The 16,692-nt window shown below is 44.4% G+C and overlaps 1 protein-coding gene across 2 annotated transcripts in view; it reads left to right on the top strand.

Moving 5' to 3' along the window:
- FAM81B (family with sequence similarity 81 member B) overlaps positions 1-16,692 on the top strand; it is a 236,705-nt gene that overhangs the window by 145,747 nt on the left and 74,266 nt on the right. The window contains exons 1-2 of one of the 2 annotated variants that reach the window (XM_056537953.1): positions 7,819-7,916; positions 11,107-11,169. In XM_056537953.1, the coding sequence (XP_056393928.1) occupies positions 11,126-11,169 (44 nt within the window). In that variant the 5' untranslated portion in view covers positions 7,819-7,916; positions 11,107-11,125. Of the gene's footprint in view, positions 1-7,818; positions 7,917-11,106; positions 11,170-16,692 lie in introns of those variants that run through there. The other variant, XM_056537959.1, reaches the window with a different exon arrangement.

The following is a 16,692-nucleotide window of genomic DNA, read 5'->3' as shown; positions in this document are numbered from 1 at the left end:
TTCACTGTAATGCGGTAACTCCACCAATCGTGAGAATGTAACTGAAGGGGAACTGCACCTACGTAACTACCATAGCATTTAGGGTAGGATCACACATAACGGATCGGCAGCGTATGTTATGCTGCGGATCCACCGGTGACCCGACCCATCGTATGCCTCCAGCTGTTGTCACCGTAGTGTGCCTCCAGCGGATTGCCAATGCGAGCAGGCCAGGGGGGAGGCGGGGCATGGGGGTTTGGGTGGGCATACCTGGAGGCACTCTATGGGTTGGGTTATTGGCGGATGCGCAGTGTAAAATACCCTGCGGAACTGTTATGTGTGACCATACCCTGGACAGATTAGGGGAGATTTATCAAAACCTGTCTAGAGGAAAAGTTGCTGAGTTGCACCTAGCAACCAATCAGATGACTTCTTTCATGTTTGAAAAGGCCCCTAAAAAATGAAAGAAGCGATCTGATTGGTTGCAATGGGCAACTCAGCAACTTTTCCTTTTGACAGGTTTTGATAAATTTCCCCAAATGTTTAGTAATCATCAGTCCCATAGACAGTGACTGGAGCTGGGTCATGCAGGCGCACTACCCCTTCTGTCAGGATCCGGACTGGCGGCCGGTGAGGACACAGGTGGTTGATACTCTGTGCCAGAGAGGCGATGGCGCGGCTCTTACTGGAAGATCGGTTCTAAGTAGTTACTGGTGTTCACCAGAGCCCGCCGCAAAGCGGGATGGACTTGCTGCGGCGGTAACTACCAGGTCGTGTCCCCCAGTAGCGACTTGACCTCTCTGGCAGCTGAGACAGACGCGGTACACAAGGACTAGACAGAGGCGGGGTCAGACGTAGCAGAAGGTCAAGGCAGGCAGCAAAGGTTCGTAGTCAGGGGCAACAGCAGAAGATCTGGATACACAGGCAAGGGAACACACTAAACTCTTTCTCAGGGCACAAGGCAACAAGATCCGGCAAGGACAGGAAGGGGAAGTGGGTTTTTATGTGTAGGGAGTGATTAGGAACTGATTCAACCAGGCACCAATTAATGGTGCACTGGCCCTTTAAATCTGAGAGACCCGGCGCGCGCGCCCAAGAGAGTGGGGCCGCGCGTGCCGGGATTGAGCAGGAGGACGGGGCAGGTGAGATGATCGGGATGCAACCCGTGGGCAGGCACGTCCCGCCGCGCGGATCGCATCCCCGCCGGGGGACATAGAGCAGCGCTCCCAGTCAGCGAGTCTGACCGGGGCGCTGCAAGCATGAACAGAACACCGCGAGCGCTCCGGGGGAGGAGCGGGACCCGGAGCGCTCGGCGTTACACCTTCATTGACACAGGACACTCATGAACTGTCAAAATGTTAATCAGTTGAGGTCCCAGCAGTCGCACCCCCCAGCAACCATACATTTATCACCTTTAAAGTCAATAGATGATAAAGGTTGTTAGTGGAAAAGAGGGTAGCATGGTATATTTAAAGAAAAACAAAAAAACGGCTTTAGTAAGAAGAATATTTTCCCAATGCTTGCTAAAAAAAAAAAAAAAAATCTAAAATGAAAGGGGTTCTATTTTTGCACATTCTATTCATAAATCTCTATATTATATTCAAGAATTTGTTCAAACACAGACAAGAAGGGGAAGGAATGTTTACCCCTATTTCCCCATATCAGGAGATATATTTAGGTTTTGTCCTTATTTACCTTTCTATTGATATGCACAATGCTATTTATGCTGTCAGTTCCTGGGGCAAGAGTTAGAAAAAAGGCAGGAGCCTGATTATTTTTAAAAATGCCTTCACTGTGACAACAACATTTACTCAGTAAGTAGAGAGCCGGTGTGCAAGACATTATGGGATTGTGTGCCTTAGTCTGTGATTTGCACGTTTGCAAATTTGGGGTTTATGTATCATCTAGGATTGTTGTGATGAAAATAAGGGTGGTAATATGTATTTAAAGGGTACTCCGGTGCTAAGACATCTTATCCCAGTGGTCGGCAAGCTGCGGCTCGCGAGCCACATGCGGCTCTTCACATACTTTAATGCGGCTCTTGCAGTGCGGTCGGGCCGTGGCGGCCGCCCATGCACACTGGTAACATGCAAGGGCCTGATACTAGTATTAGGCCCTTGCATGCAGAGCAGCAGCGGCCACATAGTGCCGACCACTGCTGTATACTAAAAACCAGGGTGCCTCCAGCTGTTGTGAAACTACAACTCCCAGCATGCCCGGACCGGCAAAGGCTGTCCGGGCATGCTGGTAGTTGTAGTTTCACAACAGCTGGAGGCCCCCTGGTTTTTAGTATACAGTATTAGTTTTTACCTGCTCTGGCCGGCCCCCGCCTGCAGCCGCACACGGGAGTCGGCCCGGGCAGAAAATCATAGGTTTTCCTATGCCGGACATCCCTGTGTCCCGAAAAATCTTTTTCACTTACCATTCCCCGGCAGGCGCACGTCCTCCTCCGGTCTTCCTGCGATCCTCCTCCTCTCTATGGCACATCCCGTGCGTACAACCATAGAGGCGCAGTAGTACCAGGAGGACCGGAGGAAGACGCGCGCCTGCCGGAGCCTGGTAAGTGACCGGCGGCACGTCATCTTCAGTGTTCCAGTCACCGCTCCTCCGGTCTCGGCACCTACTGCTATGGTCCATAGGCCATAGCAGTAGATGGTGACCCGGGCAGGAGGAGCGGTGACCGGAACACTGTGGGGGGCAGTATACAGACATACAGCCTCCAGCCATACACTGTATATGGCTGGAAGCTGTATGTCTGTGGGGGGGAGCTGCCTACCATTGTGGGGGAACTATACTGCCAACTATTGTGGGGGAACTATACTGCCAACTATTGTGGGGGAACTATACTGCCAACTATTGTGGGGGGGGAGCTGCCTACCATTGTGGGGGAACTATACTGCCAACTATTGTGGGGGGGGGGAGCTGCCTACCATTGTGGGGGGACTATACTGCCAACTATTGTGGGGGAACTATACTGCCAACTATTGTGGGGGAACTATACTGCCAACTATTGTGGGGGGGGGAGCTGCCTACCATTGTGGGGGGACTATACTGCCAACTATTGTGGGGGGGGGGAGCTGCCTACCATTGTGGGGGGACTATACTGCCAACTATTGTGGGGGAACTATACTGCCAACTATTGTGGGGGGAACTATACTGCCAACTATTGTGGGGGGGAGCTGCCTACCATTGTGGGGGAACTATACTGCCAACTATTGTGGGGGGGGGAGAGCTGCCTACCATTGTGGGGGGACTATACTGCCAATTATTGTGGGGGAACTATACTGCCAACTATTGTGGGGGAACTATACTGACAACTATTGTGGGGGGGGGGGGAGCTGCCTACCATTGCGGGGGAACTATACTGCCAACTATTGTGGGGGAGCTATACTGCCAACTATTGTGCGGGGGAGTTGCCTACCATTGTGGGGGAACTATACTGCCAACTATTGTGGGGGGAGCTGTCTACCATTGTGGGGGAACTATACTGCCAACTATTGTGGGGGGGGGGGGAGCTGCCTACTATTGTGGGGGGGGAGCTGCCTACTACTGTGGGGGAACTTCCTAATATTGTGGGGGGGGGGGGAAGCTGCCAACTATTGTGGGGGAGCTGCCTACTATTGTGGGGGAGCTGCCTACTATTGTGGGGGAGCTGCTGACCTAATGTGGGGGAACTGCTGACCTAATGTGGGGGAGCTGTCTACTATTGTGGGGGAACTGCTGACCTAATGTGGGGGAGCTGCCTACTATTGTTGGGGAGCTGCTGACCTAATGTCGGGGAACTGCTGACCTAATGTGGGGGAGCTGTCTACTATTGTGGGGGAACTGCTGACCTAATGTGGGGGAGCTGCCTACTATTGTGGGGGAACATGCTGCCTACCTAATGTGGGGGGAACAATACTGCCTACCTAATGGGGGGGACTACAAGGTACCGTACATCACTGTAGGAGGGGTAGTCTTATACTGCTAGTATATCCCAAACTCTATATTTTAACTGTGAAAGTTGGGGGTCGTCTTATACGCCGGCATATACGGTATATGTGAGGGGCACATGTCAGGGGGCATTATATGTGGGGGCACATGACAGGGGGCATTATAAGTGAGGGGCACATGTCAGGGGGCATTATATTGTGAGGGGCACAAGACATGGGGTATTATATATAAGGGGCACATGTCAGGGGGGCATTATATGTGAGGGGCACATGTCAGGGGGCATTATATGTGGGGGCACATGACAGAGGGCATTATAAGTGAGGGGCACATGTCAGGGGGGCATTATATTGTGAGGGGCACAAGACATGGGGTATTATATATAAGGGGCACATGTCAGGGGGGCATTATATGTGAGGGGCACATGTCATGGGACATTATATGTGGGGGGCACATAACAGGGGGCATTATAAGTGAGGGGCACATGTCAGGGGGGCATTATATTGTGAGGAGCACAGGACATGGGGTATTATATATAAGGGGCACATGTCAGGGGGACTTTATATGTGAGGGGCACATGTCAGGGGACATTATATGTGGGGGCACATGACGGGGCATTATAAGTGAGGGGCACATGTCAGGGGGGCATTATATTGTGAGGGGCACAGGACATGGGGTATTATATATAAGGGGCACATGTCAGGGGGGCATTATATGTGAGGGGCACATGTCAGGGGACATTATATGTGGGGGTACATGACAGGGGGCATTATAAGTGAGGGGCACATGTCAGGGGGGCATTATATTGTGAGGGGCACAGGACATGGGGTATTATATATAAGGGGCACATGTCAGGGGGGCATTATATGTGAGGGGCACATGTCAGGGGACATTATATGTGGGGGCACATGACAGGGGGCATTATAAGTGAGGGGCACATGTCAAAGGGGCATTATATTTTGAGGGGCACAGGACATGGGGTATTATATATAAGGGGCACATGTCAGGGGGGCATTATATATGAGGGGCACATGGCAGGGGGGCATTATATGTGGGGGCAAATGACAGGACCCCCCCCTGTCATGTGCCCCTTATATATAATGCCCCCCTGACATGTGCCCCTCACTTATAATGCCCCGTCATGTGCCCCTCAATAAAAACTTATTAAAAACAGTGTACCATCCTATGTATTTTCGGTTTTAAAAATGTGGCTCTCAAAATAAATTTCAATCGTGGTTTTGTCGAGATATGGCTCAGTTGAAAAAAAAGGTTGCCCACCACTGCCCTATCCAAAGGATAGGGGATAAGATGCCTGATCGCGGGGTCCCGCCGCTGGGGACCCCGTTATCTTGCACGCAGCACACCAGTTTAAATCAGTCCCAGGAGCACGTTCGCTCTGGGTCTGATTACCGGCGACCACGGTAAAGCCCAGCCTCTTGCTACCACTTGGCCTGCTACTTGATGTAGCATGTTTAATGGTCTTCAGTTTGCTATAGCAGAAGATCATTGAGCAAGCCTTCTTGAAGACCAAGCTCTCAACAAAGACCCTTCTCTGAAGACCATCACTAAAAGAACAAGGCCAGGGGAAAAAAAACAGGGTGGAAAAGGAAGAACTCATGGCCCTTACCAGCAAGCCTGTCAAACATTACCGGAAGGATAAGAGACAAGCAAGAGGGACTAGTCCTTGACATCCAATCCATCTGAAGAGCCCATCTCCACTAAGCAGATGGCTGACTCGAGTACCTCTGCAGTGTCACGGTACCCGTCTACCAGCTGCTGTAATCTAAAGGTTGTGATGGGGCAGTAGAGTGAATGTTCATAGCTAAATCCTGTTTGGGTGAATTCAACTTGTCTAATGTCATGCAAGGGTTAATTCTTTTGTGTACTGCCAGTGGAGACCATGAGCCTTTATGTAGGACTTTTGTCACACAACATGGTATTACGCTGCAATGGCTCTTTAGGGAAATTGAAAGTGTCTTAGCACATATTCTAATCTGATGTTTTTTTTAACGTGAACCTTGTTTATCTCAGTTACTTTATGTTCTTTTTGCTTATCACTAGTTTGAGGGTGGTGTTCATCTACTCAAAGATACCACGTCCACTCTCATTGCTCTCTCTCCCATACCATGTCTCTGTTATTTCTTACAATTAGAGGGTAGAAACAGGCATGCAATGTTTTCCTTTCACTATTACTGTAATTGTGTTCCTACATTGCGTCCGTATTGTCTCATTCATAGACAGCTGTATTTATTATTGCTTGTTTGGGATATTGGTAAAAAAAAACAAAACAAAAAAAAAAACAACAACTCGAGAATTCATTACCCTCTGCTCAGGGGCGTAACTAGGGGTGCAGGGGTAGCAGTCCCACTGGGGTTCTGGTGCCTAAGGAGGTCCCAAGGCACATTTTTCCCATAAGAGCAACCTACATATATTAGGACAAATCCCATATCATTAGTCCACAATGTAACAACAGTGTGGCAAGTGATGATGCCAATATGCAACCTACAGAAACCTTGCCAATAATTTAACAAACACAAATCCAAATGATATCACAATTCATTCTTTATTGAAAATAACCCCAAATGACATCACAACAGCACCCCATAAAAATACATATACACACAAGACATCATAAAAATTGAGATGGTGGGGGGACATCAAATATATGAACGAGTGTGTGACAGCAGCTCTTTTTATTAGTGCATAAATAGAAGACAACAATTCTTTGCAATTAATGTAAACAGATGTAAACGCTAGAAAAAATAGATACAGTGGTCCCTTAATATACGATGGTGATTGGTTCCAGATGAACCATCGTTACTTGAATCCATCATGTGTTGAGGGATCCGTGCAATAATAAAAGACAAAGTTATACTCATGTGTCACCGCTGCTCTGGATTGTTGCTCTTCATCGCCGTCATCACGTCACTGAGCACGCCGCCCCTATTGGATGACAGGACGGCGTGCACGGTGACGTGATGACGATGAAGGAGAGCGACGGCCATGCAGCGGAGCCAGAAGAGGATGGTCTGGAGCGGCAGGGACAGATGAGTGACACTCATAGGGGCACATGGGGCACATTAAACGGCTATCCGGTGGCAGCTTAAAGGGTACCTCTCATCAAAAAAACTTTTGATATATTATAGATTAAATGTATGCAGAATAACTTCACAATTGCATGTTATTAAAAAATATGCTTCTTTCTATTTCATTTTCCACTTTGAAGAAATGACCACTAGGGGTCTCCCTACCAGTCCTGGCAGCAAGCATTTCAGACTCATGCTGGAGTCCTAAACACTACGTGCTGCCAGTCTGCTTTGTTCACAAAGGAGAACACTCAGAGCTGCCAGCCTGCTTTGTTCACAGCCTGTTTGGCTGTGAACAAAGCAGGCTGGCAGCTCTGAGTGTTTAGGACTCCAGCATGAGTCAGAAATGCTTGCTGACAGGACTGATTGGGAAAAATACAATAGAAAGAAGCATATTTTTCATTAACATGCTATTGGAAAGTTATTCAACATTCATTAATCTAAAATATATCAAAAGTTTATTTGATGAGAGGTACCCTTTAAGCAGTCGAGCCTCCGGCGCTGCACCCGACGCTTTAATGAACGCCGTGGCAGCAGGGAGATCGTGGGGTCCCCAGCAGCAGGACCCCCATGTTTAGACATCTCATCTCCTATCCTTTGGATGTCTAGGGGCGGAGAACCCCTTAAAGCTTTACCATAGATGAAATATTTAGTGTCCGCAGCTAAAGGCATCAGTGGTAGCAGTCACCTAGTCACTTAATGCAGGTATAGGAGTGTGCACAAGACAACACTTCATTACAATTCCAATAGACTTCTCTATTGTATGGCCAAGTGTGTAAGATTAGCATTCCTGTAGCCTAGTAACTGCAGTAAACACAAGCAGGCGGCAGACTATTGAGAGGGGTGAAGCTGATGCCAGGGTGAGGAGCCTGGAAGTAACAGGCGGGTAATGCCAGAGTTGTCACCTGCACATCAGGAGAGGTAAATGAGTCTATATGTAATTCTTATGATATAACTATATATGTAGAAGTCTTCTAGGCCTCTAAATCTCTGATCAGTAGAGGAGGCTTCCAGGGACTGTTGGCTGCTGGTGCTTGTGTAAGAGATTAAAGTTGACTCTATACATAGAACAAGTTTGGTTACTTTGTTGTCTCCAGGAAATGGTTGAATACAGATAAGTCACAGCAGACCACAATCTCTACTCAGCGCAGGAGCCGAGGTAAAATGGTACTTTTCCTAATGACTATAAATTATTCATTTGCTTATTAATGACTTTAGAGACACAAAAAATACCTAATTGGTGCCTTTAACTGGAGCCCTCCGTGATATTTTACAATTTCTCCATTTGCTGAGATGGCGGTGTACTGATCTAAAGCTGAAACCTCAAATATACCAGTACTTTCTAGATCAGATTTTCATTCAGAAGATGATAAAGTAGCTGCTCCTGTGTCAACACATAAAGCACGAAAGGTTCTCATTCACTGACAGCAAGCAGAGATCTATAAAATGTGTGGGGTTGATAAACAAAATCATATCAATACTTGCTTAATTATTGGCACAGACTGTTGTTACCCGTTGTACCAGCTGAGTAACCTGCAGGTATGATCTGTCTCATTTCAGTCCAATAGCGCTGACATATTCTGCAGTGCTGTACACATACACTAAGTTGATATGCCCATTGGGGACAACAGTCTAAATTCTCTACCTCAGATATACACTATACACTATGCCAGTTTTATAGGAAGTTCATTTGGTATCATTTTGGAGCGTGGGCTGAAGCCCTCATAAACACAGCAAGGACATACCAGCTCCATATAGATGTTGTCTTCGGGGACTCCAGGGGGACAAAGAAATGGTGCTATCCACATAGTCACCATACTGACCCCCTGCCAAATAAATGTACTTAAATGGTTAAATAGATAGATAGATCATTGGTAAAACAGACAGACAGATCATAGACAGGATAGAGATAGAGATAGAGATAGATAGATAGATAGATAGATAGATGAAGGATGGATATATTCTAAATTGATAGATAGATAGATAGATCATAAATAGATAGATGATAGATAGATAGATAATGATATAGATAGATGATAGATAGATAGATAGATAGATCGTAGATGGCTAGATCGATCATCGGTAGATAGACAGATAGATGATTGATAGATAGATAGATAGGTAAATAATGATATAGATAGATAATGATATAGATAGATAATGATATAGATTGATCATAGATAGATAGATAATGATATAGATAGATGGATAGATAGTCCAAAGAAAATGAAGAATGGCCGCAGCAAAAATCCAGTGCAAAAAAATAGCTTTATTCCATCATAATGTCGTGCAACGTTTCAGCTGCCCATGCAGCCTTTTTCAAGCAACAATACAAGTGACCAAATACAGAGTATATATCATGTGAAAATCTCAAACAAATTAATTACAAATTTTAGATAATTAGAAAAAATCAACAATAATATATATGGACATTTATCAACAGGTTAAGTCAGGTTTTCTTTACTATAATTGTCGCAAAATTGTCGCGACTGCGACTACGTGATTTTTCGTGCGACATTTTGACTGTAAAGCGAGAAAAGCAAGTTTTCCAAAAATTAACTACGTAGTAATAATTTTAAAATGAACTACGGGCAGTCAGGTATTTATTAACTGCGACAGTCACAACTGCACAAAAAAAAGGGTTAAAAATTGACTAAATTTACTCCAGCTCAAACATGGAGCAGAAAAAGCTACTACCAAAGTAAAAAAGGAAAAATTGCTTACGTGAAAGAAAATTATCAACAGGCTGAAAGCAGTTAATATATAAGTCACACATAAGCAAAAAAAAAGTAAGGAAAAAATTACTAAAAAAAAGAATACATAAGCAAACATTGATAAATGTCCCTCAATGTGTACATAAATATACAATATTAACAATAAGAGAGCGTACATAAAGTGCATATATGTAAGATATCATACAACCAATGTAAGGTGCAGTATCAATACATATAGTGTATAAAAGATAAAATACGCTCATTAAGGTGCAGGTGTAGTTAAAAACATTAATTAGACTCGGCAGTGAGACAATGGCGGCTGCACTTACCAGTCGTAAACATTAGAGAGATAGATAGATAGATCATAGGTAGATAGACAGATAAAAAAATTCCAGAAGAGCAGCACAACAAATTTGAGAAAAAACAATGTAATGGTGCACGCTGGGTGTGTACCCTGGTAAGAGGTTCACATATACTAGAGAAAAACAAGAGACCAGCAGCACACAGAAATAAGGTGCAAAAAAGGTGGAAAATGTATTGCATAATCCCAGTGTTTTTTTCTCTAGATAGATAGATAGATAGATAGATGATAGACAGATAGATAGATGATAGATAGATAGATAGATAGATCATAGGTAGATAGACAGATAGATAGATAGATAGATGATAGACAGATAGATGATAGATAGATAGATAGATAGATAGATCATAGGTAGATAGACAGATAGATAGATAGATCATAGGTAGATAGACAGATGATAGATAGATAGATCATAGGTAGATAGACAGATAGATAGATAGATAGATGATAGACAGATAGATAGATAGATAGATAGATAATGATATAGATAGATGATAGATACATAGATAGATAGATAGATAGATAGATAGATAGACAGACAGATAGATAGATAGATAGATAGATAGATAGATAGTGATATAGATAGATGATAGATACATAGATAGATAGATAGACAGATAGATAGGAGATAGATACATAAATAGATAGATAGATAGATAGACAGATAGATAGATAATGATATAGATAGATGATAGATACATAAATAGATAGATAGATAGGTAGATAGGTAGATAATGATATAGATAGATGATAGATACACAGATAGATAGATAGATAGAGCCAGTATCAGAACCAGTAGCTATAGTGATCATTGATACTATGTACCTGCTCCCTGCGTGCTCCCATGCATACTGGAAATGTTCTAGTCCCTACAGAGACCTGATAATGAATAGTTAATAGTGTTAATTGTTTCTGGAGAACTTATTACAGCTCTCTGGGTATTGACGGCGCTGGCTGTGCAGATCTTCTGCTTGTTTTGTAGGTATCGCAGATTTTGGTGTGAAGATAAATGGTTATTGTATATTGTTTTCTCTAGGTAACAGAACAGGAGTAAAATGTCACGAGAGAACACTGTGCAGCTTGTCCGCTACCCTGACAGGTAAGTGTGGTACTAGGCATCTTTCCATGACATGTTGTACATTTTATTATAACTTTTAGATTCTGACCTTAGTAGAATTATTATTATTATTATACTTTTGATTATTATGATAAATATGTCGTTCAAGTTGTTTTTCATTTTGATCTTCTTTGTGGCAAGTCAAGTATCTGAGTGTTACATCCATCTATCATATTGCTGGTTGTCCTCTCTTCCTCCTTGCATACAGTCAGGTACAGTACATGATAAAATGTAAATACAGATGCCTGAAGCTCCCCCTGATGGTGGCTGCAGACAGCCTGAATTTTATCAGCATTTTATACTCTTCACTGTGTGGAGGAAAAGAAGAGGTTTTGAGCTGTTTCAGAAAAAATGGGTTTAAAACTTATTAACGCCTTAACGACAATGGACGTAAATGTACGTCATGGTGACGTGATACTTAACACACCATGACATACATTTCCGTGCCACCATGATCGCAAGCACCGCGGCAGGTCCCGGCTGCTATCAGCGATCGCGCGGATGTCCACCATTAACCCCTCAGATGGCGTGATCAATACAGATCACGGCATCTGCGGCAGTGCGGTACTTTGAATGGATGATCGGATCACCCCGCAGTGCTGCCGCAGCGATCCAATCATCCAGCATGGCGGCCGGAGGTCCCCTCACCTGGCTCCGGCCATCTCCCGGGGTCTTCTGCTCTGGTCTGAGATCGAGCAGACCAGAGCAGAAGATCACCGATAATACTGATCAGTGCTGTGTCCTATACATAGCACTGAGCAGTATTAGCAATCAAACGATTGCTATGAATAGTCCTTTATGGGGGACATAAAAAGTGTAAAACAAGATAAAATAAAAAAGTTAAAAAAAGATTGTGATGGAGATTGTGACATCACGACTCCGCCCCCGTGTGACGTCACGCCCCCTGCATGCAAGTCTATGGTAGGGGGCGTGACGGCAGGGGAGGAGTCGTGACGTCACGATCTTCCGTTCCCGTGGTCAGGAGCCAGACCCTCCAGCGGGTGCCGCATGCTATATTGTGGGGGTCCCCAGCAGCGGGACCCCCGCGATCAGACATCTTATCCCCTATCCTTTGGATAGGGGATAAGATGTCTAGGGGTGGAGTACCCCTTTAAGGCCAAAATGGGCCTGGTCCTTAAGGGGTTAATATAGATTATGAAATAAAGTAAAGCAGAATTGTAATCTATAAACAGAAAGGTAGCATGCCTTAGACAACTTCAGCAGATGCTTGGCATTGCTCATGGCAGGATTTATATGCATCTGTAGATGTCGCTTCCAGTGGCAGCTATGCCATCTGTTCTAAGTGATTTAACAGGTTATTTCTGTGTCAACACATTCCAATTCTTCACTGTAAAGATGTACAGAGGCTGCAACACATAGTGGGCCATGGATGCTTGTCCAGGAGCAGGGACTCCTGTTTCTGCACATATTCTCACTTCACATTTGCCCCATAGCTTATTGTATGCATTGCTGCTCACGTACAGTAATATTTCTTAGTTTGTCTGTTCTACCATTTCTTAAAGGGGTACTTTGGCGGAAATTTTTTTTTTTAATCAACTGGTGCGAGAAAGTAAACAGATTTGTAAATTACTTCTATTAAAAAATCTTAACCCTTCCAGTACTTATGAACTGCTGTATGCTCCACAGGACGTTCTGTTCTTTTAAAAAAAAAAATCAGTCGGACCACAGTGCTCTCTACTGACACCTCTGTCCATGTCAGGAACTGCCCAGAGCAGAACAAATCTCCATAGCAAACCTCTCCTGCAAGTTCCTGACATGGACAGAGATGTCAGCAGAGAGCACTGTGGTCAGACAGAAAAGAACTACACAACTTACTCTGAAGTACAGCAGCTGATAAGTACTGAAAGGATTAAGATTTTTTAATAGAAGTCATTTACAAATCTGTTTAACTTTCTTGCACCTGTTGATTTAAAAAAAAATTATATTTCCACCGGAGTACCCCTTTAATCCTAGACACCTCCACATTACAATATTAGTACTTACAGTTGACCGGGGCAGCTCTAGCATATGAAAAGATTCATAAGCTGACTTGAATTACAAGGGAATTTTATCACAGTCATCAGTATGATCCATGTTGCTACCAATGTCTGTTTATGGAGATTGCATGGCTGTGTGTCTGATTTTAATAAAAAGGAAAAGGCTTTACAAGACCTCAGAAATTGTCTTTAATGTCTATCACAAAGATGTTAGTTGTAGATCCTAAAAGTGTACCCATCATTTTCAAAAATGTATATGTGTGTATATATATATATATATATATATATATATATATATATATATAGTCCCAAATTAATGCAGCACTACTTATCTAGTCCAGCAAACAATGGTGGTGCCAGCATCCAAAAAGACTCGATCAAAGTCAATCATTCTGCTGTGTGAGCTGGGAGCATGCCACAGAGCCTCGATGTCTGTCTTCAGTGCACAGAACCCTTCTTGTCCTAAGTGCACAGAGCCCTGCTTGTCCTCAGTGTACAGCGCCCTGCTTGTCCTCAGTGTACAGAGCCCTGCTTGTCCTCAGTGTACAGAGCCCTGCTTGTCCACAGTGTACAGAGCCCTGCTTGTCCTCAGTTCACAGAGCCCTGCTTGTCCTCAGTGTACAGAGCCCTGCTTGTCCTCAGTGTACAGAGCCCTGTTTGTCCAGTGTACAGAGCCCAGCTTGTCCTCAGTACACAGAGCCCTGCTTGTCCTCAGTGTACAGAGCCCTGCTTGTCCTCAGTGTACAGAGCCCTGCTTGTCCTCAGTGTACAGAGCCCTGCTTGTCCTCAGTGTACAGAGCCCTGCTCGTCCTCAGTGTACAGAGCCCTGCTTGTCCACAGTGTACAGAGCCCTGCTTGTCCTCAGTTCACAGAGCCCTGCTTGTCCTCAGTGTACAGAGCCCTGCTTGTCCTCAGTTCACAAAACCCTGCTTGTCCTCAGTGTACAGAGCCCTGCTTGTCCTCACTGCACAGATCCCTGTTGTCATCAGTGTACAGACTTCTGCTTGTCCTCAGTGCACATAACCGTGCTTGTCCTCAGTGTACAAAGCCCTGCTTGTCTTCAGTGCACAGAGCCCTGCTTGTCCTCACTGCACAGAGCCCTGCTTATCCTCAGTACACAGAGCCTGCCCTGCTTGTCCTCACTGTACAGACTCCTGCTTGTCCTCAGTGTACAGACTACTGCTTGTCCTCAGTGTACAGAGTCCTGCTTGTCCTCAGTGTACAGACTCCTGCTTGTCCTCAGTGTACAGACTCCTGCTTGTCCTCAGTGTACAGAGCCCTGCTTTTCCTCAGTGTACAGAGCCCTGCTTGTCCTCAGTGTACAGAGCCCTACTTGTCCTCGGTGTACAGAGTCCTGCTTGTCCTCACTGCACAGAGCCATGCTTGTCCTCAGTGTACAGAGCCCTGATTGTCCTCAGTGCACAGAGTCCTGCTTGTTCTCAGTGTACAGAGCCCTGATTGCCTTGCCCCCACTTCCTGTATTTTGTCTCTACACAGAGACACACAGGCAATAGCTGCAGAGACAATGCAGCACTTTTTCACCTACACTTTTTTTTTTTTAAACCAATGTATATTACAAATATACATATAAGGTTACTGTCTACGTGACAAACTTAATTGTCGGCACAAGCTTCTGACTTGTGCTTTGTTTTATTCCTGTGTATTCTGACCTTGGCTTGTTCTGTGATTACTCATCTGCTTTACTTATTTGTACTGTGCTACCTTCTAGGTTTTTACTCAGTCCGTCTGACTTGGGGAACACCCTAGTAAGGAGATGGGCACCCCAAAAGCAGTGGCGTTGCTAGGGTTGGTGGTGCGGTAGAAAATGGTGTTACCCCATAACATCCCCCCGCTCCACCAAAGTAATATTTTAGTCTGTTGTGAGAGACACCAAAGACACCAACGTGCATTGCAGAAAAGTATTTCCAGTATAATCAAATATAGCAATTTCCAAGTAAGGGGAAAGCACTAAAGAAGCTTTTACAATGTAAAACTACAGGTCCCAGTATGATGTAACCAGTGATAATGGGATTCTGGGAGTTGTTGTTTTAATCATCATTACTGCAGAACTTACAAGTGTCTACAGCTCTGATGGGTCATAGTCCGGTACAATGCACAATAATATAAGTTATTACAGGTGACATCTTCTCTATAGTCTTTCCTTATCTAATTCAGATGGTACATACCGCCCTGACTTGTTCCAGCTAGATCTTCTCTCTGCAGAACTTGACGCCCAGATGGCTCCTCACTTTGTCAGCGCATTCTAATCCTCTATTTGAAAACAATTATTCATATAATGATGCCAGACATTGTATACTTCTAATATACTACTGCCACACACTGCGCCCCCCGAATATAATACTGCCACACATTGTACCCTCTGAATATAAGACTGCCACACACTGCACCCTCTGAATATAATACTACCACACACTGCTCCCTCTGAATATAATACTGCCACACACTGCACCCTCTGAATATAATACTGCCACACACTGCACCCCCCAAATATAATTCTGCCACATACTGCACCCCCCTGAATATAATACTGCCACACACTGCACCCTCTGAATATAATACTGCCACACACTGTGCCCACTGAATATAATACTGCCACACACTGCACATTCTGAATATAATGATTACCCCAAATTTTTGGCTGAGAGCCTTGATTACATGGTCCATAATGGTCCATACATACATACCCACACCAACATTACAGACCATAGAAAATACTCATGTATCAGATAAGTATTAAATCTTTATGTAATAATAAGATGGTCATATGATTATACATATGATTATGTATTATTCATATGATTATACAGGTATATAGCGGGGTATGTATAATGAAGCTTCAACATTAAAGTGCACACTGATGATAAAGGTGTATCCCCACCAGGGGTTACAGTGTGGGGTAGCGTGTGGGGTGTATATCCTGGTGTCCTGTAATTTATTTACATTTTGGCTTCACTGTTATGCTATTGGTACCTGTGGGAGTAGCCATTGTCCCTCCCACAGGAGTATATTTATACATGAGATATCCTTCTGTGCATCAGCATGGCCCTGCTGGTGATACACCTTTATCATCAGTGTGCACTTTAATGTTGAAGCTTCACCTGACGTCTGTTACTATTGCTATACATACCCCGCTATATACCTGTATAATTATATGACCATCTTATTATTACCCTCACCTCCTGCTTTTTTCTGCCTGTGCATCCTGTTGTATCTGCATATTTTTTTACTTGTTTTTTATATATTTTTTTGTAATCAATAAAGATTTAATACTTTTCTGATACATGAGTACATTCTATGTTCTATAATGTTGCTGTGGGACACTCTGAATATACTACCATGCACTGCGCCCTCTGAATATAATACTGCCACACACTGTGCCCTCTGAATCTAAGACTGCCACACACTGTATCCTCTGAATATAATACTGCCACACACTGAACCCCCCCCCGAATATAATTCTGCCACATACTGCACCCCCCCCCGAATA

Source organism: Hyla sarda, chromosome 1, assembly GCF_029499605.1.
Source record: "Hyla sarda isolate aHylSar1 chromosome 1, aHylSar1.hap1, whole genome shotgun sequence".
Classification (NCBI taxonomy): Eukaryota; Metazoa; Chordata; class Amphibia; order Anura; family Hylidae; genus Hyla; species Hyla sarda.
The sequence above is the reverse complement of the archived record's forward strand: the minus strand, read 5'-3'. Positions and strand labels throughout refer to the sequence as shown.